The sequence below is a fragment of the Pelophylax lessonae genome (assembly GCF_965119305.1).
Source record: "Pelophylax lessonae genome assembly, chromosome: 2".
NCBI classification, from domain to species: Eukaryota; Metazoa; Chordata; class Amphibia; order Anura; family Ranidae; genus Pelophylax; species Pelophylax lessonae.
The window spans coordinates 539,167,355-539,190,734 of NC_138769.1; the positions used below are offsets into that span (position 1 = coordinate 539,167,355).

Consider the following 23,380-nt stretch of genomic DNA (forward strand, 5'->3'; position numbering starts at 1 on the left):
TTAGCCACGTATCTTCAATTGTCAAATATTTTCAATAGTAATGGGTAGCATTCCCCCCACTTTACCCTAACCACAGTAGATTGCTCAGAGCTTGCAGGGAACCCCCACTGTACTCTCTCCCTCCGTCAAAGAAATCTACATTATATTGCCAAAAGTAATATGAGGAAGTATTACTTTAATGAGAGAGTAGTGGATGCATGGAATAACCTTCCTGCAGAAGTGGTAGCTGCAAATACAGTGAAGGAGTTTAAGCATGCATGGGATAGGCATAAGGCTATTCTTCATATAAGATGGGGCCAGGGACTATTCATAGGATTCAGATATATTGGGCAGACTAGATGGGCCAAATGGTTCTTATCTGCCGACACATTCTATGTAAGTATTGGGGCGTCTGCCTTTACACACTTTTTTTTTTTTTTTTTTAATCTGCGCCCGCCCTTCCAGTGCTCCTTACCATTAAGACCAGTTATAGGTGGAGGCGGTGACCACTTTTTGCATTATCGTTGATATCTATATTGAGCCAGGCAACGCACTGACACCTCTGCCGCCATTGTGTGATGTGCTGGGTGTTGAGTGTGACCCTGTGCCTTTAAGGAGGGGTGGGCTCCCTCCAGTCACCTGTCCTCCATCTATTCCTATTAGATGCATGTGCTCTCATTGTAGAGACTCTTTAAATTGTAGAGTTAGGGACTGCAGATATCAGGGTGCCTTGCCGGGGCCTGCAGCTTACGCATGTATTTGCAAATGTGTGCAACCAAACCCCTGTTTTTAACGCATACTGTTAGACAGGTCAATTTGGTTGGTCGCTGGCTGGTTGGTAAGTTGTGACCATAAATTTTTTTTTTTTTTTTTTTTTTGATTTACACGCACATAACCTTAAATGTCACCCCAGTCTTAGTCTGTAGGGTTCAATATTGAGTTGCCCCATCCTTTTCAGCTATAACAGCGTCAAATCTTCTGGGAAGGCTGTCCACATGGTTTAGCAGTGTGTCTTGGGGAATGTTTGACCATTCTTCCAGAAGTGCATTTGTGAGGTCAGGCACTGATGTGGACGAGATGGTCTGGCCTGAAAGGTATTCTGAATGGAGTGTGTTGCCTTTTTAGAGGCCACTTTCACTTTTCCATTATGACCCCAATAATTGGTAGTTCTAGCTTTCCCAATGGCCTGTAGGAGGAAGAATTTACCCCTTTTAGGTTCCAGCTAATTTGTGTTTTTTTTTTTTTTTTTTTTATAACCTCAAGGGAAGTGAAGTCTGTACACGAAAAGCCAAATCTTAGTGGAACCCCAGCTGCAAATAAGGCAGGCAGTGCATTTAAAATACTTTCACTCAAAGTGTACCTCTTTGACAAGGGGGATGCATGCTTTGAGGAGCCGTGCTTGCAGCCAGGAACACCTAAGCCCCTTACACACTGGCTGAATATCGGGTGACATTGGCCAGTCAATTAAAACCGGCAGACATTTAGCCCACATGTAAGGCACCCAGTCTGACAGAAGCCAGCCGAGCATGCTGGAAAACCATCAGCGGACCGACTCTTAATCATTGCTCTCAGCCAATGGCAGAGAGCCCTGATCTAAATGTTCTTGCAGGCCGCCCCCCTGTCAGAACACAACAGCTCAGCGGGGGGAGATCGCTGTACTAACTTCAGGTCACTAGTACAGCTGTTCCGACTGGAGGTTTTTTGGGTTGAACAAAAAAAGATTAGTCATTATACCAGGCATTAGACACACCTTGGCAGCCTCTTACGCTGCTTTGACCACTCCCTCAGCTGACTCTAAACCACCATTTCCCCTGAAAAGGGGACGGCCTTAGAACAAAGGGAACCCAATCTTCTCTTTGCTCATAAAACATCAATCTCAAGAAAAATGCAACACATGGTGTTATTGGGTGTCCCCCCCCCCCCCCCAACCTGCTGGCACTGTAATGGGATTGTCCTCTGCTACAGAGGTTCTCCTCCTACACCTGACTTCCATTCCCAAATATTGCTATGAAAAACAAAAATACACTCCTTTAATGTTAAATATGTATTTTTCTTTGTTTTTACCTTGAGATGTGCGATTTGATCTTGGATTTTTTTTTCATTTGGTACATATCCCTATTTTCCTAACAATTTCTCATAAAAAACATCCTACAGTATTTTATTACCATGTACAAAATATTGAAGTGTCTGTGTATATATATATATATATATATATATATATATATATATATATATGTGTGTGTGTGTGTGTGTGTATATGTAATATATATATATATATATATATATATATTTCTTAAAATTTTTTAATTTTATTTTCTCTATCGTTCATTGACGGACGCAGTCTCTGATGCATATCAGTAGGGTTATGCTGCCCCAGTGTGTGTATACACAGATTTGTTTAAAATTCATAGAATCATGTTTTATGATTTTATGCCTGAATTGGTTTTTGTCATTTATTGTTTTAAAGGGGAAGTATTGTTAAGTCTAGGAAGATTAAAAGAAGCTGCTGAAGTCTATAGAGAACTTATTGACCGTAATCCTGAAAACTGGAAATACTATGAAAATCTGGAGAAAGCATTGAAACCTGGTAAGAGAGACAATCCTTTAAAGCATTGGTCTCCAAACTGTGGCCCGGGGGCCGGTTGTAGTCCTTTGCTTGCATTTATCTGGCCCTTGAGGCACTATTGCTCCCACTGATATGAGACACTATTATGCCAACTGACATCAACAACGGGGCACCATTTCTCCCAATGATACTAATGATGGGGCACTATTCTTCCCCCTAATACCAAATGTGGCAATGTTTACTCCCACTGATGCCAGGAAAATTTCCACTCCCACTGGCCACAGTCTAGCCCCCCTAAAGTTTTAAGGACAAACTGGCCTTTTGTTTAAAAAGTGTGGAGACCCCTGCTTTAAACAATGGAATGTTGTTGAACGTTATCAGTGTATAAAAGTTGCCATGGGTTACCTCGAGCTGTGTGTTTATTTTTTTACTAACATAAAGTAGTTATACCTGTATTGGTAAAATATTTTTATATTCGGGCTATGTAATGCAGGAACACAGAGTTAAGTAATACTGAAAGCTAAGGCCATAACATACAGTAGTAAAAAAAAAAAAAAAAAAAGCAAATATTGTACTAAGGCCTTTACATGTACTTCTGATTGGATTAAAACACATGACTCTAACAGGCGTCCCTTGACATTATAATAAAATGAAAAGAGCCACCCACTAAATGACCTTTTTCTGTTTAGTGGTAGGGCAAGTATGCACCTGATGCTGACTTAAGCCCTGTACACACGATCAGAACATTTTACGAAAAGTACCGCTTTCGGTTTTCGATTGTACGATAATCTGATCGTTAGTACACAGCTTTTGAGAGCTGATCATGACAGTTCATTCAGTATTATCCAAACGGACATGCAAGAAACATTTATTTTTTAATCAGTACAGTTGTCGTCTGAAAATATAATACAAATACACAGCAACACATTACATCACTTCCAAAATTTTTATTCTGTCATCCGAGAATTTTAGTAAACGTTTTTTTTTTTTATATGAGATTTGCATGGAAAAAAAAACGGACGATCATTCGTCCGACAATCTCATAGTGTGTACCAGGCATTATGGAGTTCTAGACATAGTACAAGCATGCAGGGGGAAAGTTGAGACTTTTTAGTCTACACTGGCAGCATGCGTATTCCAGGTCAGTGATTCGTTAGTAGAGCCAAAGTAGTAATGTCAGCCCTGGAGCCTGCAACTTGTAACAACAATTTGGCTTCCATATTTCTATTCTCACAGAAATATATTTAGAAATATTTGGTCCATGTACTTAGGACAGACAGGAATCGAACACACATTCAGAAGGCTTATCTGTCATAAGCAGCAATTATCACAGTACATTATTTACAAGGAATCATTTGGGGTGCATGTTTCAGACTAAGTTTTTTAGGTGGTTTACTCTGAGGCCCGTTAAAAGCTTGCTAAATAGATATGGCAAAGCCAAACATAATTTTTAGTATTATTTAATTGCATTAGTACATGCAGATTTAAAACAAGAAGTTTTCTGTAGCTTAGGCATTCAACTAGATAACTGTATTTCTTTTATTTTTAGCTACTGTTGAAGAGCGGCTTAAAATCTATGATGATCTTGGCAAAAGATACCCACGGGCAGTTTCACCAAGAAGGCTTACGTTAAATTTTATTACAGGTGAAGTATCAGGGTTATGTCATTAAATGGTCATGTGTTGTATAGAGGAGGGGTTCACTGTTTTTGAATTTCAATTCAGTTGCTCTAGGATTTTTCAACAAGAAGTTTGCGATCACACTGCGCTTTTGTATATGAGAATACACATTTACGTTTATTCCACTTTAAATGGAAAAAAAAATGGACCCATATAGCCATATTCATTAGCAGGCATTCGCTCTCCGTCTCCTTCTTTGTCCTAATTAACTTATACTTCACTGGCAACATATTTGCTTTTTTAATTTGTGCAGCAAAAGGCTGCAGTTGCACAATGCTCCATACTGAACCGCAATCCTGCGTTTCACTTCAACATCAGTGTTTAATCAAAGCTATGATTAAGCTCTGATGTTGGCATGAAACGCGTTAGCTGGTGTGCTATTTTTTATCTATGGTCTTTTGTGGAGTGTCTTTTCGGAAATGTCAAAATAAAGGGTTTTTTTATCAGATGTGCGGCCGACCAGATTCCTTTTCTTTTGTCCATTACTGACGAAGATGTTCCTAATTGCCATAAAATGTGCTTGGGAGATGTTTATACTTCTGTCTCTCCAGCCCCCCCTTGTGGCAGAAGAGCGACTTCTGTATTGCAGGTGAATGCAAACATAGGTGCGTGGGCTCTAATGCAGCTCTTCTCAACTCGGTGCCGCGGCATCCTTGTTGAGAAAGGCATTCAGATCTATCTGAGGTCCTGCTCCTTGCCCGAACTGTACATTAGCACAGCAGAAGCTTAATCAGAACAGTGAGTGCAGATCAGAGGAAAGGAGTGGTGTCTGACCCCCTCTGCCTTCCCCTACGGTGCAGTACCCGACAGTGCAAGTGCAGGATACAGTATTGCAGTTTTTAAAAAGACTATGTGTATGTTTTTATGTGTGTGTGTGTGTATGTATATATATATATTAATGTGTGTATGTATGTTATTTTTAATCTTGATCCCTAATCCTGTACGTTCGGAACTGCTTTTGTAGGGCACGTTCATAATAGCGTCAAGGACTGCCACTTGTCTGATAAATGATCCATGCTCAGAGTTCTTTTCAGAGGCATTTGACGGTGGTAAAGAAGCAACATGTCGCGTCCTCACCGCCAGTTCCCCCGGAACTAGAGCATGCCGGAGTATTTAAGATCATCCATTTTGGATAAGGAGTGCTGTGTTTGTTTTAAAATGTTTTTTTGTGTGTTAGGGCCCTTTATATTGGGGAGCAACAAAAAGTTGAAAGTTTCTATTACTTTTCCACTGTACCCAAAACTTAAAATAGTTTTGAGTGAAGTCCCACTGTACTTTTTTTCATCAATTTCTATGAACAAGGCTAAATATTCTCTTTCCTATTAATATCTGCATGTGTTCATATTAATAGTTTGAAAAATTGCATTTTTATTTCTTTAGGCAACAAATTTAGAGACCGAATGGACAAGTTCTTACGAATCAACTTCAGCAAAGGTTGCCCTCCATTGTTTACTACGTTAAAATCACTGTACAGTTCTTCAGAAAAGGTGATTGTTAGCCTGGTATTGGTATGTAATTGCAATAAAGTATGTACACCCGATGTGTTGACACTCTGTATTATCCCCTATGAGCTGTGCTGTTTTCAGCTCTGCCTTTAGCCTCGGTTCACACTGCCGTGACTTGTCATGTGACTTAAGAGTTCAGAGTAGCTTGACCAGTCGCACCCTATTAACTGCAATGCAACTGTTCTAATCGCTGTACTACTTTTGGTGCGAATTCAACATGACTTACATTGGCTTCTGTTAAGTCCTATGTAAGCTGCGATGAAGTCACGCAGGGATGTCGGATTCAAAGTCGCGGCATTGTGATTCCAGACTTAGGAGGATTGTCATAATTGAATTATTCCGTAACAGAGCAGATTGTATTAAATAACTATATTTTAACTTGGATAAATTCTCATTAAGGTTACCCTCCAGTCGTATATACCCCTGCCTACACTCTTGCTGCCATTGCAAACACTGCTCGGCCCAGCCATTGTTTCTGTGCATGGACAGTGTATCCGGAAAGTATTCACAGCGCTTCACTTTTTCCACATTTTGTTATGTCACAGCCTTATTCCAAAATTTATTAAAATCATTATTTTCCTCAAAATTCTACAAACAATACCCCATAATGACAACGGGAAAGCAGCTTGTTTGAAACCTTTGCAAATGTATTAAAAATAAAAAAACAAATCCCATGTACATAAGTATTCGCAGCCTTTGCTCAATACTGTGTTGAAGCACCCTTGCCACCAATTACAGCCTCAAGTCTTTTTGAGTATGATGCTACAAGTTTTAAACACCTATTTTTGGGGAGTTTCTCCCATTCTTCTTTGCAGGTCATCTCAAGCTCCATCAGGTTGGAGTCTGGGCTCTGGCTGGGCCACTCAAGGACATTCACAGAGTTGTAACCTAGCCACTTCTTTGTTACCTTGGCTGTGTGCTTTGTGTTGTTGTTCTGTTGGAAGATGAACCTTCCCCCAGTCTGAGGTCCAGAGCGCTCTTGAGCAGGTTTTCATCGGGGATGTTTCTGTACATTGCTGCATTCATCTTTATCTCGATCCTGATTAGTCTCCTAGTTCCTGCTGCTGAAAAACTTCCCCACAGCATGATGATGCTGCCACCACCATGGTTCACAGTAGGGTGGTATTGGCCAGGTGATGAGCGGTGCCTGGTTTCCTCCAGACATGCCGCATGCCATTCAGGCTAATGGGTTCAATCTTTGTTTCATCAGATCAGAGAATTTTGTTTCACATGGTCTGAAAGTCCTTCAGATGCCTTTTTGGCAAACTCCAGGCTGGCTGTCATGTGCCTTTTACTGAGGAGTGGCTTCCGTCTGGCCACTCTACTATACAGGCCTGATTGATGGAGTGATGCAGAGATGGTTGTTCTTCTGGAAGATTCTCCTCTCTCCACAATGAAATGCTGGAGCTCTGTCAGAGTGACCATCGGGTTCTTGGTCACCCCCCCGACTAAGGCCCTTCTCCCCAATATAGGAAGAGTCCTAGTGGTTCCAAACGTCTTCCATTTACGGGTGATGGAGGCCACTGTGCACATTGGGACCTTCAATGCTGCAGAAATGATTCTGTACCCTTCCCCAGATCTTTGCTTCGATATAATCCTGTCTCAGAGGTCTTCAGACAATTCCTTGGACTTCATGGCTTGATTTGTGCTCTGTCATGTACTGTTAACTGTGGGACTCTATATAGACAGGTGTGTGCCTTTCCAAATCATGTCCAATCAGCTAGATTTACCACAGGTGAACTCCAATCAAATTGTAGAAACATCTCAAGGATGATCAGTGGAAACAGGTTGCAACTAAGCTCAGTTTTGAGTTTCAAGACAAAGTGAATATGTACAGTATGTACATTTGATTTATTTGTTTTTATATTTTTTAATAGATTTGCAAAGATTTTAAACAAAATTCTTTCACGTTGTCATTATGGGGTATTGTTTGTAAAATTTTGAGAAAAATAATGAATTTAATCCATTTTAGAATAAGGCTGTGATATAACAAAATGTGGAAAAATTAAAGCTCTGTGAATTGTTTCCGGATGCACTATTGAAAAATCCAATTCATTTCTATGAAAAGATCATCTGTCTTCAGGATGTATAATATCTGTATGGAAATACACAGATATTATACATTATTAGAGAAATGCATGTTTTTTTCATGCAAATCATGCAATTCTGGTGCTCCAAAACAATCTGACGACTGAAATAGGATTTTTAAACAATCGTCCTATTATATTACTGTGTATACTATTGCTTGTTATTGTCAAGGAGGAAGGTGGAGGGTCCTGCCAAGCACACCCAATGCTGGCTAAAGCAGGCCGTAGATTATGCAATTTTTCTTTCCTGCAACCAGTACAACCAGAATAGTAAACTAAGTTGTCTCTGACTGTCCATGGACAGTCTGAGATGTGAGAATCTGTGAGTTTTTTTTTCTTTTCAACTTGCTGGTTAAATGAAAAAAACAAAAAACTTATACCTGTATACCCTGCTTAAGGTTGAAGAAACCATTGAAATGCTTTGATTTTTGAAAGATGTAAAATTGTTTAAGTGCAAATGACATTTATACAGTTGTGTTTGTTTAATTTACAGGTTTCAGTAATACAAGAACTTGCTATTGGTTATGAGAATTCATTGAAGGCCTGTGGCTTGTTTAGTACCGATGGTAATTTTTTTTTTCTCTTTTTTTTTGGATGTCACTTATTGCAAAAGTTTGAGCATAGTTTATGAAACATTTTTTTTCTATTTCGTTCATTGACGGACACAGTTTCAGATCTTCATATCCATTGATTATACTGGCTCTGCCCATGGGCAGTTCCAGGGGGTATACTTCCTCTCTCTGCTATAGGCACTCAGTTTTTTTTTCTGCCTAGTCAGGAGTAAGGACCTAGTTCCTTGCTGGGATTTCTGGTCCTGGCAATTTTTTCTTTTTAGATAAATTTTTTTTCTTCCGGATTTTTCCTGTGAGATCTGCAATCAACTGCCAGACTGGGCAACGGGCTGGATAATCCTGATCCAGTGGTCACCCCAGTCTGGCCAGCGAGCACGCGCAGACTTAAGCTCTGCGCTAGGTTGGCAGCAAAATAGCCTTACTGGAAGGGGGCTGGCCTACAAGTTAAATGCCTCGCGAGGTCGCATACGACCGGGTCTTGGCCTGAGTCACATCATTCCTCCTGGCCGACAGCCCCCCCCCCCATTTAGATTGAGAGGAGTTCTGTCTGGAGCAGTGCCTGCCTGGTTCCTGGTATAGTGAGTATCTGTCTCCTCTCTCCCCCTGGAGGGTTTTGGGGTGGACATGGGCCCCTCCTTGGGATGATCGGACCCCCGGATTCCCCTGGTTCCCCACAGGCACCCCCCCTTGTCATCTGTCCCCCATCCTACCCCCTCCACATATTTTGGGGCTGTTTGAGTGGTTGGATCCACCACCTGGGTTGGGGGCAGGGCGCTATGACGTGATGGGGGAGGCGGGGTGCGCCGATGGCGACCGGACGTTCGACGGGGGGGGGGGGAGGTTTTCGAACCTGGTGGGGGCTCCTGCCAGGGCCCCCAGTCCTGCCTGGGTCTGTCCTTGAGGCCTGGGTTCCCTCCTGTGTCCCTGTAAGCCTCGTGGTGCCGCGCTGGGCTGCTATTTTGTTGTTGCCGTGTTTGTGCAGTCCGGCGGCCATTGTGCTGTGGTTTGCCATCAAAAATAACGGTGGGCATGACAGTGGAGTACTATGGGTGGCGATTTCGTCGGTGGGAGTCCATCCTCATCCTCTGTCCTGGATCCTTTCACTTCCTGATCGCCGCACGTGGAGTGCAGATTATCCTGGTGGCTGCAGGTGCCTGTTTCTGCTGGGTGGGGAGTCTGGTGGGGTTCTCTCCCTCTCTGCTGAGGATCGCTTGGTGCTTGTGCCTGGCGACCGGATGGTGCTGCCAGGGGGGTGAGGGTTGTCCCTTTGCAGTATTTTACACTTTTTGCTGGGTCCCCCTGGTGACTCATGGAGGCTTTGGATCACATCTCACCACCTGATCCCTTCTCTGATGCTGCGGGGCCCTCCGGGTCCCAACCATCCATCGATGCACTGACGGCGGTTCCAGGTGGTCTTTGGGCAATGGGCGACCTTCATCTGTCTCATCAGATCCTGAATCTGATTCAGCCGCCGCGGATGTGGGTCACCCTGCTGGGTCTGCAACCACGCGCCCAGAATCTTCTGATTGTGAGGATGATTCCTCCACGTCTGCAACCGCTGCTGGAAGCACTGATTGAAGATGAAGGATGCAGCTGAAACGGAGACGCAAGTTCCCCTTGGCACTCACAAGTCATCTAGAGCGGCAAAGGTGTTCCGTTTCCCCGCCTATTTTGACAGAATTGTCGCTGAAGAGTGGGGACGACCAAAGTGTCCCCGTGGGGTCCCTAAGCGCTTTACTAGGTGTTACCCCTATGAGGAGTACTTTCCTTAATAAGTGGACTGTTCCACCTGTGCTGGACCCTCCGGTTTCCAGGTCGAACAAGGCAGCCATGATTCCGTTTGAAGAGTCCCCGGTCTTTAAGGATCCGGCTGACAGGAAGGCGGAGGCTGTGGCCCGCAATATGTATACCCTGGCTGGTTTGGCAGTGAGGCCTGTATTCACCATTGCCCTGGTATCGCACACTCTGACTGAGTGGTCTAAGATTTTACGCAGTGGCCTGGAGGGAGAACCTGGAGGGGTGATTGTCCCGGTTCCGACTTCGGAAAGTTTTTAGGGTTTTTACCGTTCCCAGGAAGGAAGGCAAAGTGCGTCCAATCCTGGACCTCAAGGTGCTGAACTGCTTTGGGTGGGTGCAGAAGTTCAGAATGGAGTCCATTCGCATGGTGGTGGCATCCCTTGGTCAGGGGGATTTCCTTACCTCTATCGACATCAAGGATGCCTACCCTCACATTCCAATATGTGGCAGTTGCCAGCGTTTCCTCTGCTGTGGGAGAGGAGCATAATCAGTTTGCGACGTGTCCTTTTGGTCTCGCCTCTGCTCCTCGGGTCTTCACAAAAGTGTTAGCACCGGTGCTAGCTTTGGTAAGACAACGAGGAATCGCGGTACTGGGCTAATTGGACGCCCAATGTCAATCACCAAGAGGCACAAGAAGTGACCTGGCAGCTCTGGAGGTAGCCGGCATTCTAAGGTGGGCAGAACGGTTAGTTCCAGCCCTCTCCGCCGCACCCATTCCTGGGGTGGAAAACTGGCAAGCGGATTACCTCAGTCGCTAGGTGTTGGAGCAAGGGGAGTGGTCCATTCATCCGGAGGTGTTTTCATCAGTTATCTCCGGTGGGGCACCCCCGAGGTGGATCTGTTGGTGTCTCGGCTCAACAGAAAGGTGCAGAGGTTTCTCTTGTGCAGTGGAGTCTATTAGGGTTCATCTCCGCTCCTTCTCGGATGCTCTGATCTAGACCTGCCTTCAATGGGGGGTTGAACAGAAATTGTCCTCGAGTGCCATCAAGAGTCAGGTGACTGCTTTGACAGTCTTCTTCCAACGACTTTTGGCCACTCCCTGGTGCGTGCCTTTCTTCAAGGTGTCCGACATTTGGTTCCTCCAGTGCGGGCTCCATTGCCGCCTTGGGACCTTAATTTGGTGCTTTCGGTTCTCCAGAAGCCTCCCTTTGAGAAACTTCGGGAGATTCCCCTGCTTATGCTGTCCCAGATGGTGGCCTTTTTGATGGCTATCACCTTTGAGCGCAGGGTGTCGGAACTGGCAGGGTTATCCTGTCTTTCGCCTTACCTGGTGATTTACACAGATAAGGTGGTTCTTCGCCCCAGTCCGTCGTCCCTTCTAAAGGTTGTCTCTGATTTTTATTTGAATAAAGACATTGTGTTGCCTTCCCTGTGTCCCCTAAACATCTGAAGGAAATTGCCTTGCATGCCTTGGATGTGGTCTGGGCAATTAGGGTGTACCTTGCAGCTATTGGGACTTTCAGGAAGTCAGACAGTTATTCAGGTCTATTCCATCAAGGTTCCTTTTTTCCCTGTTAAGGCGCACTCTACACAGGCGCTTAGTGCCTCCTGGGCTTTCTGTCATCAGGCATTAGTGACGCAGGTTTGCAAGGCGGCCACTTGGTCGTCGTGCACACTTTCACAAAGTTTTATAAGTGGATATGATGGCATCCGCGGATGGTTCTTTTGGCCGCAAGATTTTGCAGGCTGCTGTTGAGAGGACTTGATCCTCTTCAAGGGTGTATTGTTTTTTTCAGATGAGCACCTGTTGCCTGGTTGGCTACTGTTTAGCCTTGGGAATTTTTTTTTACTGTTCCCACCCCTCATGTTTAACACTGCTTTGGGACATCCCAGCGGTTATGAAGATCTGAAGATGTGTCCGTCAATGAACGAAAGAGAAAATGGGATTTTTGACTTACCATAAAATCTATTTCTCTGATGTTCATTGACGGACACAGCACCCACCCCTCTGTGGAGTTGTAATTCTTCTGACACTGCTTGTAACTAAACTGAGTGTCTATAGCAGAGAGAGGGAGTATACCCCCTGGGACTGCCCATGGGCACAGCCAGACCTTTTTTTCTGCCTAGTGTCCTACTCCTGTAGGGGGCAATATAACCAACTGAAATGAAGATTTGTCCGTCACTGAAAATCAGACATGGGTTTTACGGTAAGTCAAAAATCCCATTTTTGTCATCAAGAATTACACAAAGTGATCCATATGATCCATATGAACCCCTTGTTTCTGACCAAATTGAGAGCAACTGCCAGGACAGCTGTCACTGGCTAAAGCTCCCATCTAGAACTGCTATCATCCAACTCCCAGAGATAGTTCTAGTTCCTGGTAATGCACATTATTTCTGTCTGTGCTGTAACATATAGCAAGAAGCCTATAGTGGACATTTTTAGGAATTTGTGGCCCACATAAATACATGGCTTAGTGGTTGGTTTTCCCAAAACACTAGAGTAGTAAAAAGGTGATATTGTGAAAATAAACTCCCCAATATACTCACCTCTACCTTCCAGGGTACTTGGTTTTCGTCCTTTTCATTGGCTGGCAGGGGGATGATGTCATCCAGCGCATGCACATGGGAGTAAGTCATTCCTAGACAGCTGAAGTGTGCCGTGAATGCACAGCTCAGTGTACATTCAGAAGGAAACTGAGCAGGGAGGTAAGCTTGTTTTATTGCAGAAAGGACATGGCATATCTCTTCTACAAAAAAAAGCTGCCTGCTCACAGTTTTCTGCCAGATAGTTTGTTACACTTTAAAAAGTGGAAAGACCCAGTACACCTACCTGGGAAAAAACAAAATCATTGTGCTAGTATGCCTTTTGGAGGTTAAATATTTTTTTTTTAGTTCCAAGTGATTGTAGTCCATCCTCCTTAGCTGTCCCTATGTTGAGAGTAACATTGACCACTTCAATGAAATACAAATGCTGCTTTTTGTTTTGGTAGAGAATAACTGTCTATCGCAAACATATTAATAGTGTCTAAAGATTATGTAAACTCAAAATCTTTTTTCCAGTATATCCAACATGTCTCACTGTACAGTTTCTAAAGCAAATCAGTGTGTAAATCTGCAAAGTTTCTTACCTGGAGATCCTGTTATTTAGGCTAACACTGCTAAGCCACTGATTTGCAATTGCAACAGCATTGTCAGGCTGCCATGCTTGCTGTTTCATTTGGCTGTTGGACTGCCTCCAGCGATCTTCCTAGGCAGCCCAACTGAAGGCGTGAACATGTCTGAAAGTCTAGCATACTGGAGAAGAGCTTTTTTTTATTTATTTTTTTTTTTTTGTATCCCATTCACACATGACCTGTTATGACATGCTATGGGGAGGAGTGGCCCCACACATATTCCTTTTTTTTTTTTTTTAATTCTTCTACATGTGCTTGATTGTAAAAAGGAATTGGTTTCGGTGAGTCACTCAGAGGTAAACCTAAGCAGGCCTAATATGGGGCGAATTCCAAAAGTTAAGATTTTCATCAGAAATTCTTTTTTTTTTTTTTTTAATTTTACACCATTAGTGGGCTGCAGCAACGGCCGATTTTCATGCTGCCATCAAATTTGAGTGATCGGGCATGTTGTAAATGTTAGGAAAAATGAACTAATTTCTAATCAATGATTTGAGAATCGTGCAAGAAAAATAATTGAAAAAGGAATGCGCATGAGATGTGACCAGGAAAGAAAAGAAGATTCCCAGCCATGAAAATAATTTTTTTTAACCAACATGAGGTTAAATTGAAGGCTTGGTTGGTTGAATTTCTTAATCCATGGCACCATCGGATCACAAAACGCATAAAATATCTGATTTACGAAAGAAAATTTGTTCGGAATTCGACCCATGTATAGCCGGCTATATGGAACATTTTAAATACAAATTGTGTATAATGAGCGCACCAATCAATTCAGCAGCTGGCACACAAGGTGACGATACAAAACCTTGTGAATAAACAAAAACAGTACAAGTGCAGTGCCTAATAGATGGGATATCCTAGAAATATATTACGTACAGTAAAACAATAAAATTCCAAATTATATTAACCACTTGCCGACCAGCTGCTGTAGTTTTACTGACGTACTAAATGACGTACCTGTACATTTCTTCTTGTAACAGATAGTGGGGGCTTGGACATGGGCCGATTGGCCAGAGTGGGAGCCAAACAGCAGGACTGGTGGACGCATTGTCCACTGGCCACCCGCGATCACTCCCCATGGAGCGATCACTCCCCATGGAGACAGAATGGCGGTCTGCCGATGTAAACAAGGCAGCCGGCTGTTCTGTCATAGATGAACATGGGGATCCTGTGTTTCTCCTTTTTAGGAACTCAGGTCTCTGTGTTCATCCAGTGAGTCAATCCCCCACACAGTTAGAAAGCATCCCCTAGGGACACACTTAACCCAGTGTCATTACCACAGTAACCGTGCATATTTGTAGCACTGGATACTGTATTGGTGTCTCTGGTCCCCTCAAAAGTGTCAGGTGTCTGATCTGTTTGCCGCAATGTCGCAATTCAGCTAAAAATTGCTGGTTGCTGCCATTACTAGGAAGAAAAATCAAATAAATAAAAATTACATCTATTCCATAGTTTGCAGACACTATAACTTTTGCGCAAGCCAATCAATATGCTCTTATTGGGATTTTTTATCAAAAATAAGTGGCAGAATACATATTGGCCTAAATTGATGAAAAAATGATTTTTTTAATTGGGAATGTTTTATAACAGAAAGTAAAAAATATTATTATTATTTTTTTTTTTTTCAGAATTGTCGCTCTTTTTCTGTTTATCGCACAAAAAATAAAAACAACAGCGGTGATCAAATACCACCAAACGAAAGCTCTATTTGTGGGGGAAAAAAAGGACACCAATTTTATTTGGGTACAGCATCGCACGATCGTGCAATTGTCAGTTAAATTAACGCAGTGCTGTATCGCAAAAACTGGCCTGGTCATTAAGGGGATAAAACCTTCCGGTCATTAAGTGGTTAAGGTAAACTAAAAACTGTAAAGAGTGTTCACAATGTGTAGAAAGTTCATCCAATATATAAAAACTCTTGGTATACTATGCGCTCACCAAAAATATCAAAACATCTAGCAGAAAGTGATATTTCGTGAAATCCACCAAAAGCCGTAAAAAAATTCCATTGCAAGTTAGCCTTCACCCAAAATACGCACTCACCAGACAAAATAGAGCTCCAATAGGTACTATGTAGCAGGCACTCCTCATCACTTGTTAGCAGCATGAACTCCTCTAAGGAACGAACCAACTGCACATAAAAAGCTTTCCAACCAGGAGCCCAATAATATGGTGTGGTATTTTTTTGTAAAGTTTTAAAAGCAAATATACATAAATGCTGCAGCATATGGAACATTTTGTTGTGTTTCCATATCCCCCAATCAAAATCCTTGTTTCATTTTATAACCTGCACTGCAGAAATTACAGCTGGATGTTGATTGGCTGCTATGGGTTTTAATATATATATTTTTTTTAACCTGTAGCCCACATCACCTTTTAAAAAGTAGTATGTTACCAGTATATAAATACTGAAGCCAAACCCAGTGCTGCATTTTCTGGAGACTGTACTGGGTTTGTTACGAAATTGAATATATATGAAATTGAATGACTGTTTTTATACTTGCAGATAACGAAGATCGGGAGCCGCCAACAACACTTCTATGGGTTCGCTATTTCCTAGCACAGCACTTTGATAAGCTTGGTCAGTGGTCTGTTGCCTTAGACTATATCAACTCTGCCATTGCAAGCACTCCAACGTTAATAGAGTTATTCTATATGAAAGCCAAGATTTATAAGGTAAAATAAAAATCTCTTTAATCCCAAACACTGATTTTATTCAGTAGCACACAGCAAGAAGAGGTTACATGAATAACTTTCTGAGTAGAAGGAACACAGACGCTGTATGTGGTTATTTTTATGTTAAAAAAATATAAAATTCAGCTCTGTAATGTTCCATAGCAGGAATCTCCAAATAAAACTTTGTAAAAAAGTTTTATTCCATCTTGGTTTTTACCTAAGTGAGCAGCAGCTTCAGGTAGCACTGTTTTACACAATATTATTTCTAGCGCGGATAATTTAATATTTTTGTACAGGGATCTCCAAATATTTGCCCTCCAGCTGTTGCAGAACTACATGTTTCATGAGGCATTGTAAACCTCTTGACATTCACAGACAGGACTAGGCATGATGGGACTTGTAGTTCTGAACAATTGGAGGGCCAACGTTTGGAGACCCCTGTTCTATAGTATACTTTAATGGCATTCCACTCTTTGTCTGTAGGGTTCAATATTGAGTTGGCCTACCCTTCAACAGCTTCAACTCCTCTCGTAAGGCTGTCCACAAGGTTTAGGAGTGTGTCTATAGGAATGTTCGACCATTCTTCCAAAAACGCATTTGTGAGGTCAGGCACTGATGTGAATGAGAAGGCCTGCCTTGCAGTTTCCGCTCTAATTCATTCCGAAGGTGTTCTATGGGTTAAGTTGAGGACTCTGCGCAGGGCAGTCAAATTCCTCCACCCCAAACTTGCTCATCCATGTCTTTGTGGAACTTGTTTGTGCGCAGTCATGTTGGAACAGGAAGGGGCCTTATCCAAACTGTTCCCACATAGTTGAGAGCATGAAATTGTCCAAAAATGTTTTGGTATGCTGACGCCTTAAGAGTTCTCTTCACTGGAACTAAGGGGCCAAGCCCAACCCCTGAAAAACAACCCCACACCATAACCCCCCTCCACCAAATGATTTGGACCAGTGTACAAAGCAAGGTCCATAAAGACATGGATGAGCGAGGATTGGTGTGGAGGAACTTGACTGGCCTGCACAGTCCTGACCTCAACCGAATAGAACACCTTTGGGATGAGTTAGAGTGGAAACTGTGAGCCAGTCCTTTTCATCCACATCAGTGCCTGACCTCACAAATGCGCTTCTGGAAGAATGGTCAAACATTCCCATAGACACACTCCTAAACCTTGTGGACAGCATTCCCAGAAGTGTTGAAGCTGTTATAGCTGCAAAGGGTGGGCCAACTTAATGTTGAACCCTTTGGAATAAGACTGGGATGCCATTAAAGTTCATGTGCATGTAAAGGCAGGCGTCCCAATACTTTTGGTAATATATGAGGTTATTTAAGAAATGCTGCTCCTCCATTGTGTCTAGCCTAGTGCCTGCTCTGTCAGCTATAGAATATGCATTTTTTTAAGAAGGTTATTATGTGTTTCTGCAAAAACTTTAGCTATGTACATGATGAATACTAAAGTTGTTCTTTGTTGGTCTATAATGATTTTCTTTGGTTCAGATCCTGGCCTAAGTGTGCTTCAGTGTTTCTGGGCTCAGTGAAAATGTATTTGTGATGCAGCCAATATCACCTTTTCAGAATGCTGCTTGATTGGTACAAGACATTAATGCTTTTCCTTTTCTTAATACAGCATATAGGAAATCTCAAAGAAGCTGCCAAGTGGATGGATGAAGCTCAGTCATTGGACACTGCAGACCGGTTCATTAACTCCAAGTGCGCAAAATACATGCTCCGAGCCAATATGATCCAAGAAGCAGAAGAGATGTGTTCAAAGTTTACAAGGGTAAAACAAATGTTTATTTAGATTATAGTGAATAAACTATTATTTTTAATATGAAAGACTTCTCTTTAGGCCCCGTTCACACCTGCGTGTATTGTATTGATTCCAGAATCATGTATGATCTGCTAGCAATTGTTTGCAAGGGTCTTCCCATGACGTATCACTGAATACAATTAGTACTACATTTTGTAATGATAGGACCTTTTCTTTCAGGAAGGAACACCTGCCATGGAGAATCTGAATGAGATGCAATGCATGTGGTTCCAGACGGAGTGTGCCAGTGCCTACCAGAGTATGGGCAAATATGGGGAAGCATTGAAAAAATGCCACGAAATAGAAAGGGTAAATGTAAAATATGATGAAACTTGAAATCTCTGTGCTTTATTTTTTACTGTGGTGCAATTGTGTTGTAAGGAATGTGAAGAATCCACATAGTTTGGATATTTTGTAGAGCCATTGTTTGGTTCTGCTATAGCTATAGCAATTGATAGTGCTCCATCTAATAGTCTGGTATAGAACTGAGGATGCAAGGATAATATGAAATATTTGTACATGAGTAAAGAACTTTGTGAAACAAAAGTTGTAAACGGATCATGTTCAGAATAAATAAAATTTGTGGTGGTATACCTCAGGGAGCAGCATTGGGCCTAGTACTTTAGCTCTTTAACTTAGGCCCCTTTCACACTTGTGCGACTTTAAAGATTTTACCTGGATTTTGACGTGATTTTGATGTGAGTTTGACTGGGCTTGAAAGTCTTTGGACCTCAAAACGCATCAAAATCATGCCAAAGTAGTGACGGGACTACTTTGAATTCGGTGCACAGATATGAATGGTACTCATTGGAAATAATGGTGAACGACTTGTCATGCAATTTTGCAGTCCCAAATCGCATGACAAGTTGCATAAGTGTGCATAAGTGTGAAAGGGGCCTTAGTGATCCAGGGCAGCCTTTTTAAACCAGGATGCCTAGGCACCCTGAGGGGCCATGAGGTTTCTTTAGGGTTGTCTTGGCAAAATGCTTAAAACTTGATCAAAAATTGTATACAAGCCAGCAAGTGGATCAAGCCTGCCTTTTAGTTACACAAAGCCACAGGTTTTCATTATGCACCATTACGTCTTTCTAGAAACTAGCATCCCAACAACCAATAATGTCATCAGTTAACCACTTAAGCCCCGGAAGATCTTACCCCCTTCCTGACCAGGGGTTTTTTTGCGATTTTTTTTTTTTTTTTTTTTTTTTTTTTTACTGCGTGACTTTAACGGACAATTGCGCGGTCGTGCAACGCTGTACCTAAACGAATTTCACGTCCTTTTTGTCCCACAAACAGAGCTTTCTTTTGGTGGTATTTGATCACCTGTGTGATTTTTTGATCATGTGCTATAAACAAAAAAAGAGCGTAATTTTTGCAAAAATAACAATATTTTTCACTTTTTTTTTATATGAAATTCCCCCCCAAAAAAATGTAAAAATAAAATTTTTTTAACATTTTCGGCCAAATTGTTTTATGCTACATATGTTAAGTAAAAAAAATCGCAAAAAGCGTATTTTGATTGGTTTGCGCAAAAGTTATCGCGTTTACTAACAAAGGGAAAGAGTTTTGTAATTTTTGGTGTTTTTTTTTTTTAACGAGTAATGGCGGCGATCTGTGTTTTTTTTTTTTTTTTTTTGCGGTACTGCGACATTGCGGCGGACAGATCGGACCCTTGACTGACATTTTTGACACTTTTGGGGGTACCAGTGACATTACTGCAGTAATCAGTGCTATATATATGCACTGTTACTGCAAAAATGACACTGGCAGGGAAGGGGTTAACTGTATTGGACAGGGAGGGGTTAATTGTGTCCTAGGGGCGTGATTCTAACTGTAGTGGGACATGGCTATTGGTGTAAAAACAAAGATCAACCGTTCTACATAGTAGAACCGTCTGATCTCCATTTTTACACAGGGGAGAATGACAGGCGGCTTGTTTACATAAGCCGCTCTGCCTTTCTCCCGCTGTACCGACGATTGGCGAGTGACCGGCGGACATCGCGTCCGCTGGTCACACGCCCGCACTCCTCCCTGAACGAGCCTCAGCGGGCGCGCGCCTCAGATCTACGTCACTCTGCCTGGCCGGGGCTGACTGCCGCAGTAAATATACTGTGCGCAGTCGGCAACCGGTTAATATGGAGGATGTCTGTTGCCTCCACAGCATCCTTGTTTGACCCTCCTGTGCCCCTCTCCCTCCGCACTGGGGTCACATTTTAAATCAATAAATCACCTCGAACGTTGGGTGTCCTACGTGTGTGGATGTTGCTGCATTATGTAAATCTATTAAAATTGTTTTTTACATTTTAGAATGGGGGTGCCTCCATGAGTTTAATTGTAATTTTTTTCAGTCAATTGTAATTGGCTGAAAAAATGTTAAGAAACTCCGATCTAGGGAATTAAATATTTATGGTAGTGAAGGGTTTAGTGATGGTATAGTTATATGCTGCCATGAATTGGCCACATAGTGACATAAAAACTGTCAAATGACAAATACAATTTAATAATGTAAGGTTATGCACATTAGCCACAAGAATAACATTGCCACCTATACATTAGGTAGAATATATTTAAGGACAAAAATTGAGAAAGAAATAAGCTAAACAACACTACTCATTGCCAAGTGACAGCTGCATCCTCAGTTATGAATATTATTATTAAGGATTTCTATAGCGCCAGCAGTTTACGCAGCGCTTTACAATATTAGAGGGAGACAGTACATATACAATACAATAAAATACAAGAGGATTAAGAGGGCCCTGCTCAGAAGAGATTACAATCTAATGGGTTCGGGGCAGATGTTACAAGAGGTTGTAACAGTAGGGAATCAGCTGATTGCAGATTAGTTGGCGGTGTGATAGGCTTCCCTGAAGAAATTAGTTTTCAGGGATTGCCTGAAAGCAGCTAGAGTAGGAGATAGCCGTACAGGTTGAGGTAGAGTGTTCCAGATGATGGGAGAGGCCCTGGAGAAATCCTGGAGAGGAGCATGAGAGGAGGAGACAAGGGAGCTTGAGAGTAGGAGGTCTTGAGAGGAGCGGAGAGGAGGGTTTGGGTGATATTTGGAGACAAAATTGGTGATGTAGCTCAGGGCAGAGTTGTGAATGGCTTTGTATGTTGTGGTTAGTATTTTGAATTTAATTCGCTGGGCAATCGGGAGCCAGTGTAGGGATTGGCAGAGAGGGGAGGCAGACGCTGAGCGGTTGGTAAGGTGGATAAGCCTGGCAGCAGCGTTCATGATAGAATAGGATGAATAGGAGGATTTTTTGTATCTAATGTCCCAAACTGTAATTCCAAAAATGCTAAGGCAATATTTGAATCCAGAGCATGCATCCTACTGCTCTTACAGGGTCAGAAGGATATTTTTCTTCTTTTTTCGCAGTATTGGCAACCTTTTTGAGGCATATTTTGCTTTGCCTTCTTTAGGACCAAAATTGCAATGAGTGGTTGAACTTTTAGACATGTCTCTTCTGAAAGTTGAACTCCGGGATAGGAAAATTTAATTTTAATACCAATCATGTATTCTTACTGGAATCTTGGTGTTCTCTGTGTATTCCTTCCAGATCTGTGCATTGATCCAGTGTGAAACCTATAATAAAGACTGGTCACTGCTGCGCTCTCTCTCCTTGTGCAGGGTGACTTGTCTTGTATCTCCCCTCCTGTAGTTTTCTGCAGGCAGTCTATAATGAGTGGAGCTGTTGGCCCTCTTCCACAGCTGTGCTCTTTACACATGCTAATCAGTGCATGATGATGTCACTGCTACATTTACAAGGTGATAACTGGGTATGCAAAGGCATTTGGTGCACATAAAGTGGATTTAAAACCTCTGTTTAAATTATTATTTTTTATTTTTTTTGTGTTTTGTGCTCGGAGTTCAACTCCATAAGTAACTCTCTGTATCTATGCATCCCTCCCTTCTTGAGCATGTTTTTCCCCAGTATATGCACATTTCCCCATGCTGTCTCTCTGTAAAAATGTTGAAAGTATAAACAAATGTTGATCCTGCCTGAAGTCCAGTGAGCTAACTTCCTGTTTTCTCTGCCTCTGAGCGGTGTTATCAGCTCTGTCCAGTTTACCTCTGTGGACTACAAATGTCATAGTGGTGATGTGAAAGTGAAGTATTCTGCAGTCCAATTAAAAAATAAGCAGCCTAGATGATAATGCTGCTCCATAATTACAGCACATTGAGAGAACATTGTCACCCTAGTGCAGGAATTGTTTTACTGGCAGGATCACTATAAGATAATAAAGGGAGGAAAGGATTTAAAAAGGATAACTAAAACAGCCTCCATTCTGAGGACTGGTAAGCTTTATTTGTTTAACCTAGTGGTCTTACGTTTACCCACATTAAAGTGTATCTTTCATTTTAGATTAGGGAAGGGTTAAAACTGCTGTCAGGTTTTTGTTGTGGTTTTTGTCTCGTTGGGGAGATTTCCCTTCATTTCCTGTCCGTTTTGCCTCAACAGGAACTAAGAAGAAATCTAATTGATTGATTTCCTATCCTAAGTCTGGTACACAGAGGCCAAATATTGTGTGCGGTATCGGCCAGTACAACAAAAACCAGCTGACATCCGGCCAGTGTGTAGACGAGCCTGCCTGACCGAAGCCGGCCAAACGGCATGCTTGAAAACCACCATCTGATCAGCGATAGCAGCCAAACGCTGTGTTCTGGTGGGGGGCCTTCCCTCTCTCAGAAATCAATGGGGAGAGTGCTGTACTAACATTGCATAGTTAGTACAGCAAGCTCCTCCCAGTTTTTTTTTTTTTTTTTCCGTTTAGCCTGCTGGGTTGAAAAAAAAAATAAATAATGTAAAGTGTGTACCAGGCTTTAGACAGTTGTCATAAGAAAAAGTGCCTCTTTTAGAAGGTTCCTGTTCTGGTGGCAACTCAAAAAATTTGTATTCATCCATGGCTTTTATTTCTGGTGACATTGGTGACCAGGACAGTTAGAGCAAACAGAAACACAGACCGCAATACCAGACAATGGTTCTAACCCCTCGCCATACAATACGCTTTCATTAAGGTAAGGAATAAAATGGTAAAAAGCAGTAATTAACCACCCTTGTTTTGCATTATAGCAGTACATTAGCCAGATTTAGGTTTACTTATGTTGCTGTAATTCCACTGCTGGAGGAGGGTAACCATCAGAGTTTTTCTTTGGAGGGGTATGAACCAGGGACATCTGTTTTTATAAAACTTGCCAATATATTATTTTTTAAATCTTTATTAATTTTTTTGTCTTTCAGCACTTCTTTGAGATCACTGATGATCAGTTTGATTTCCACACATACTGTATGAGGAAGATGACCCTGCGTGCATATGTTGATCTCCTGCGCTTGGAAGATGTACTGCGGCAGCATTTCTTCTATTTTAAAGCTGCTCAGACAGCCATAGGAATCTATCTAAAGCTGCATGAAAATCCTTTAACGAATGAGAGCAAAGAGCAGGAAGTCAATTCTGGTAAACTCATCTTTTATATACAGTTTGGTTCAAAATAATAGCAACATCACTAACCAGATCAATCACTTTTTTTGGTATAAATTCTATTTCTACATGGCTAATAATTTACTAGTAAGTGTAGTAGAGTAATTGAAAACCAACA

At 42.1% G+C, this 23,380-nt stretch overlaps 1 protein-coding gene across 1 annotated transcript in view; it reads left to right on the forward strand.

Annotated features, from left to right (window-relative positions):
• The window catches only part of NAA16 (N-alpha-acetyltransferase 16, NatA auxiliary subunit), a 77,638-nt gene that overhangs the window by 23,964 nt on the left and 30,294 nt on the right, over nt 1-23,380 (forward strand). The window contains exons 7-14 of the mRNA XM_082247605.1: nt 2,447-2,566; nt 4,095-4,190; nt 5,605-5,711; nt 8,310-8,382; nt 15,808-15,977; nt 17,602-17,754; nt 17,965-18,093; nt 23,025-23,238. Of these exons, the coding sequence (XP_082103731.1) occupies nt 2,447-2,566; nt 4,095-4,190; nt 5,605-5,711; nt 8,310-8,382; nt 15,808-15,977; nt 17,602-17,754; nt 17,965-18,093; nt 23,025-23,238 (1,062 nt within the window). The remainder of the gene's footprint in view (nt 1-2,446; nt 2,567-4,094; nt 4,191-5,604; nt 5,712-8,309; nt 8,383-15,807; nt 15,978-17,601; nt 17,755-17,964; nt 18,094-23,024; nt 23,239-23,380) is intronic.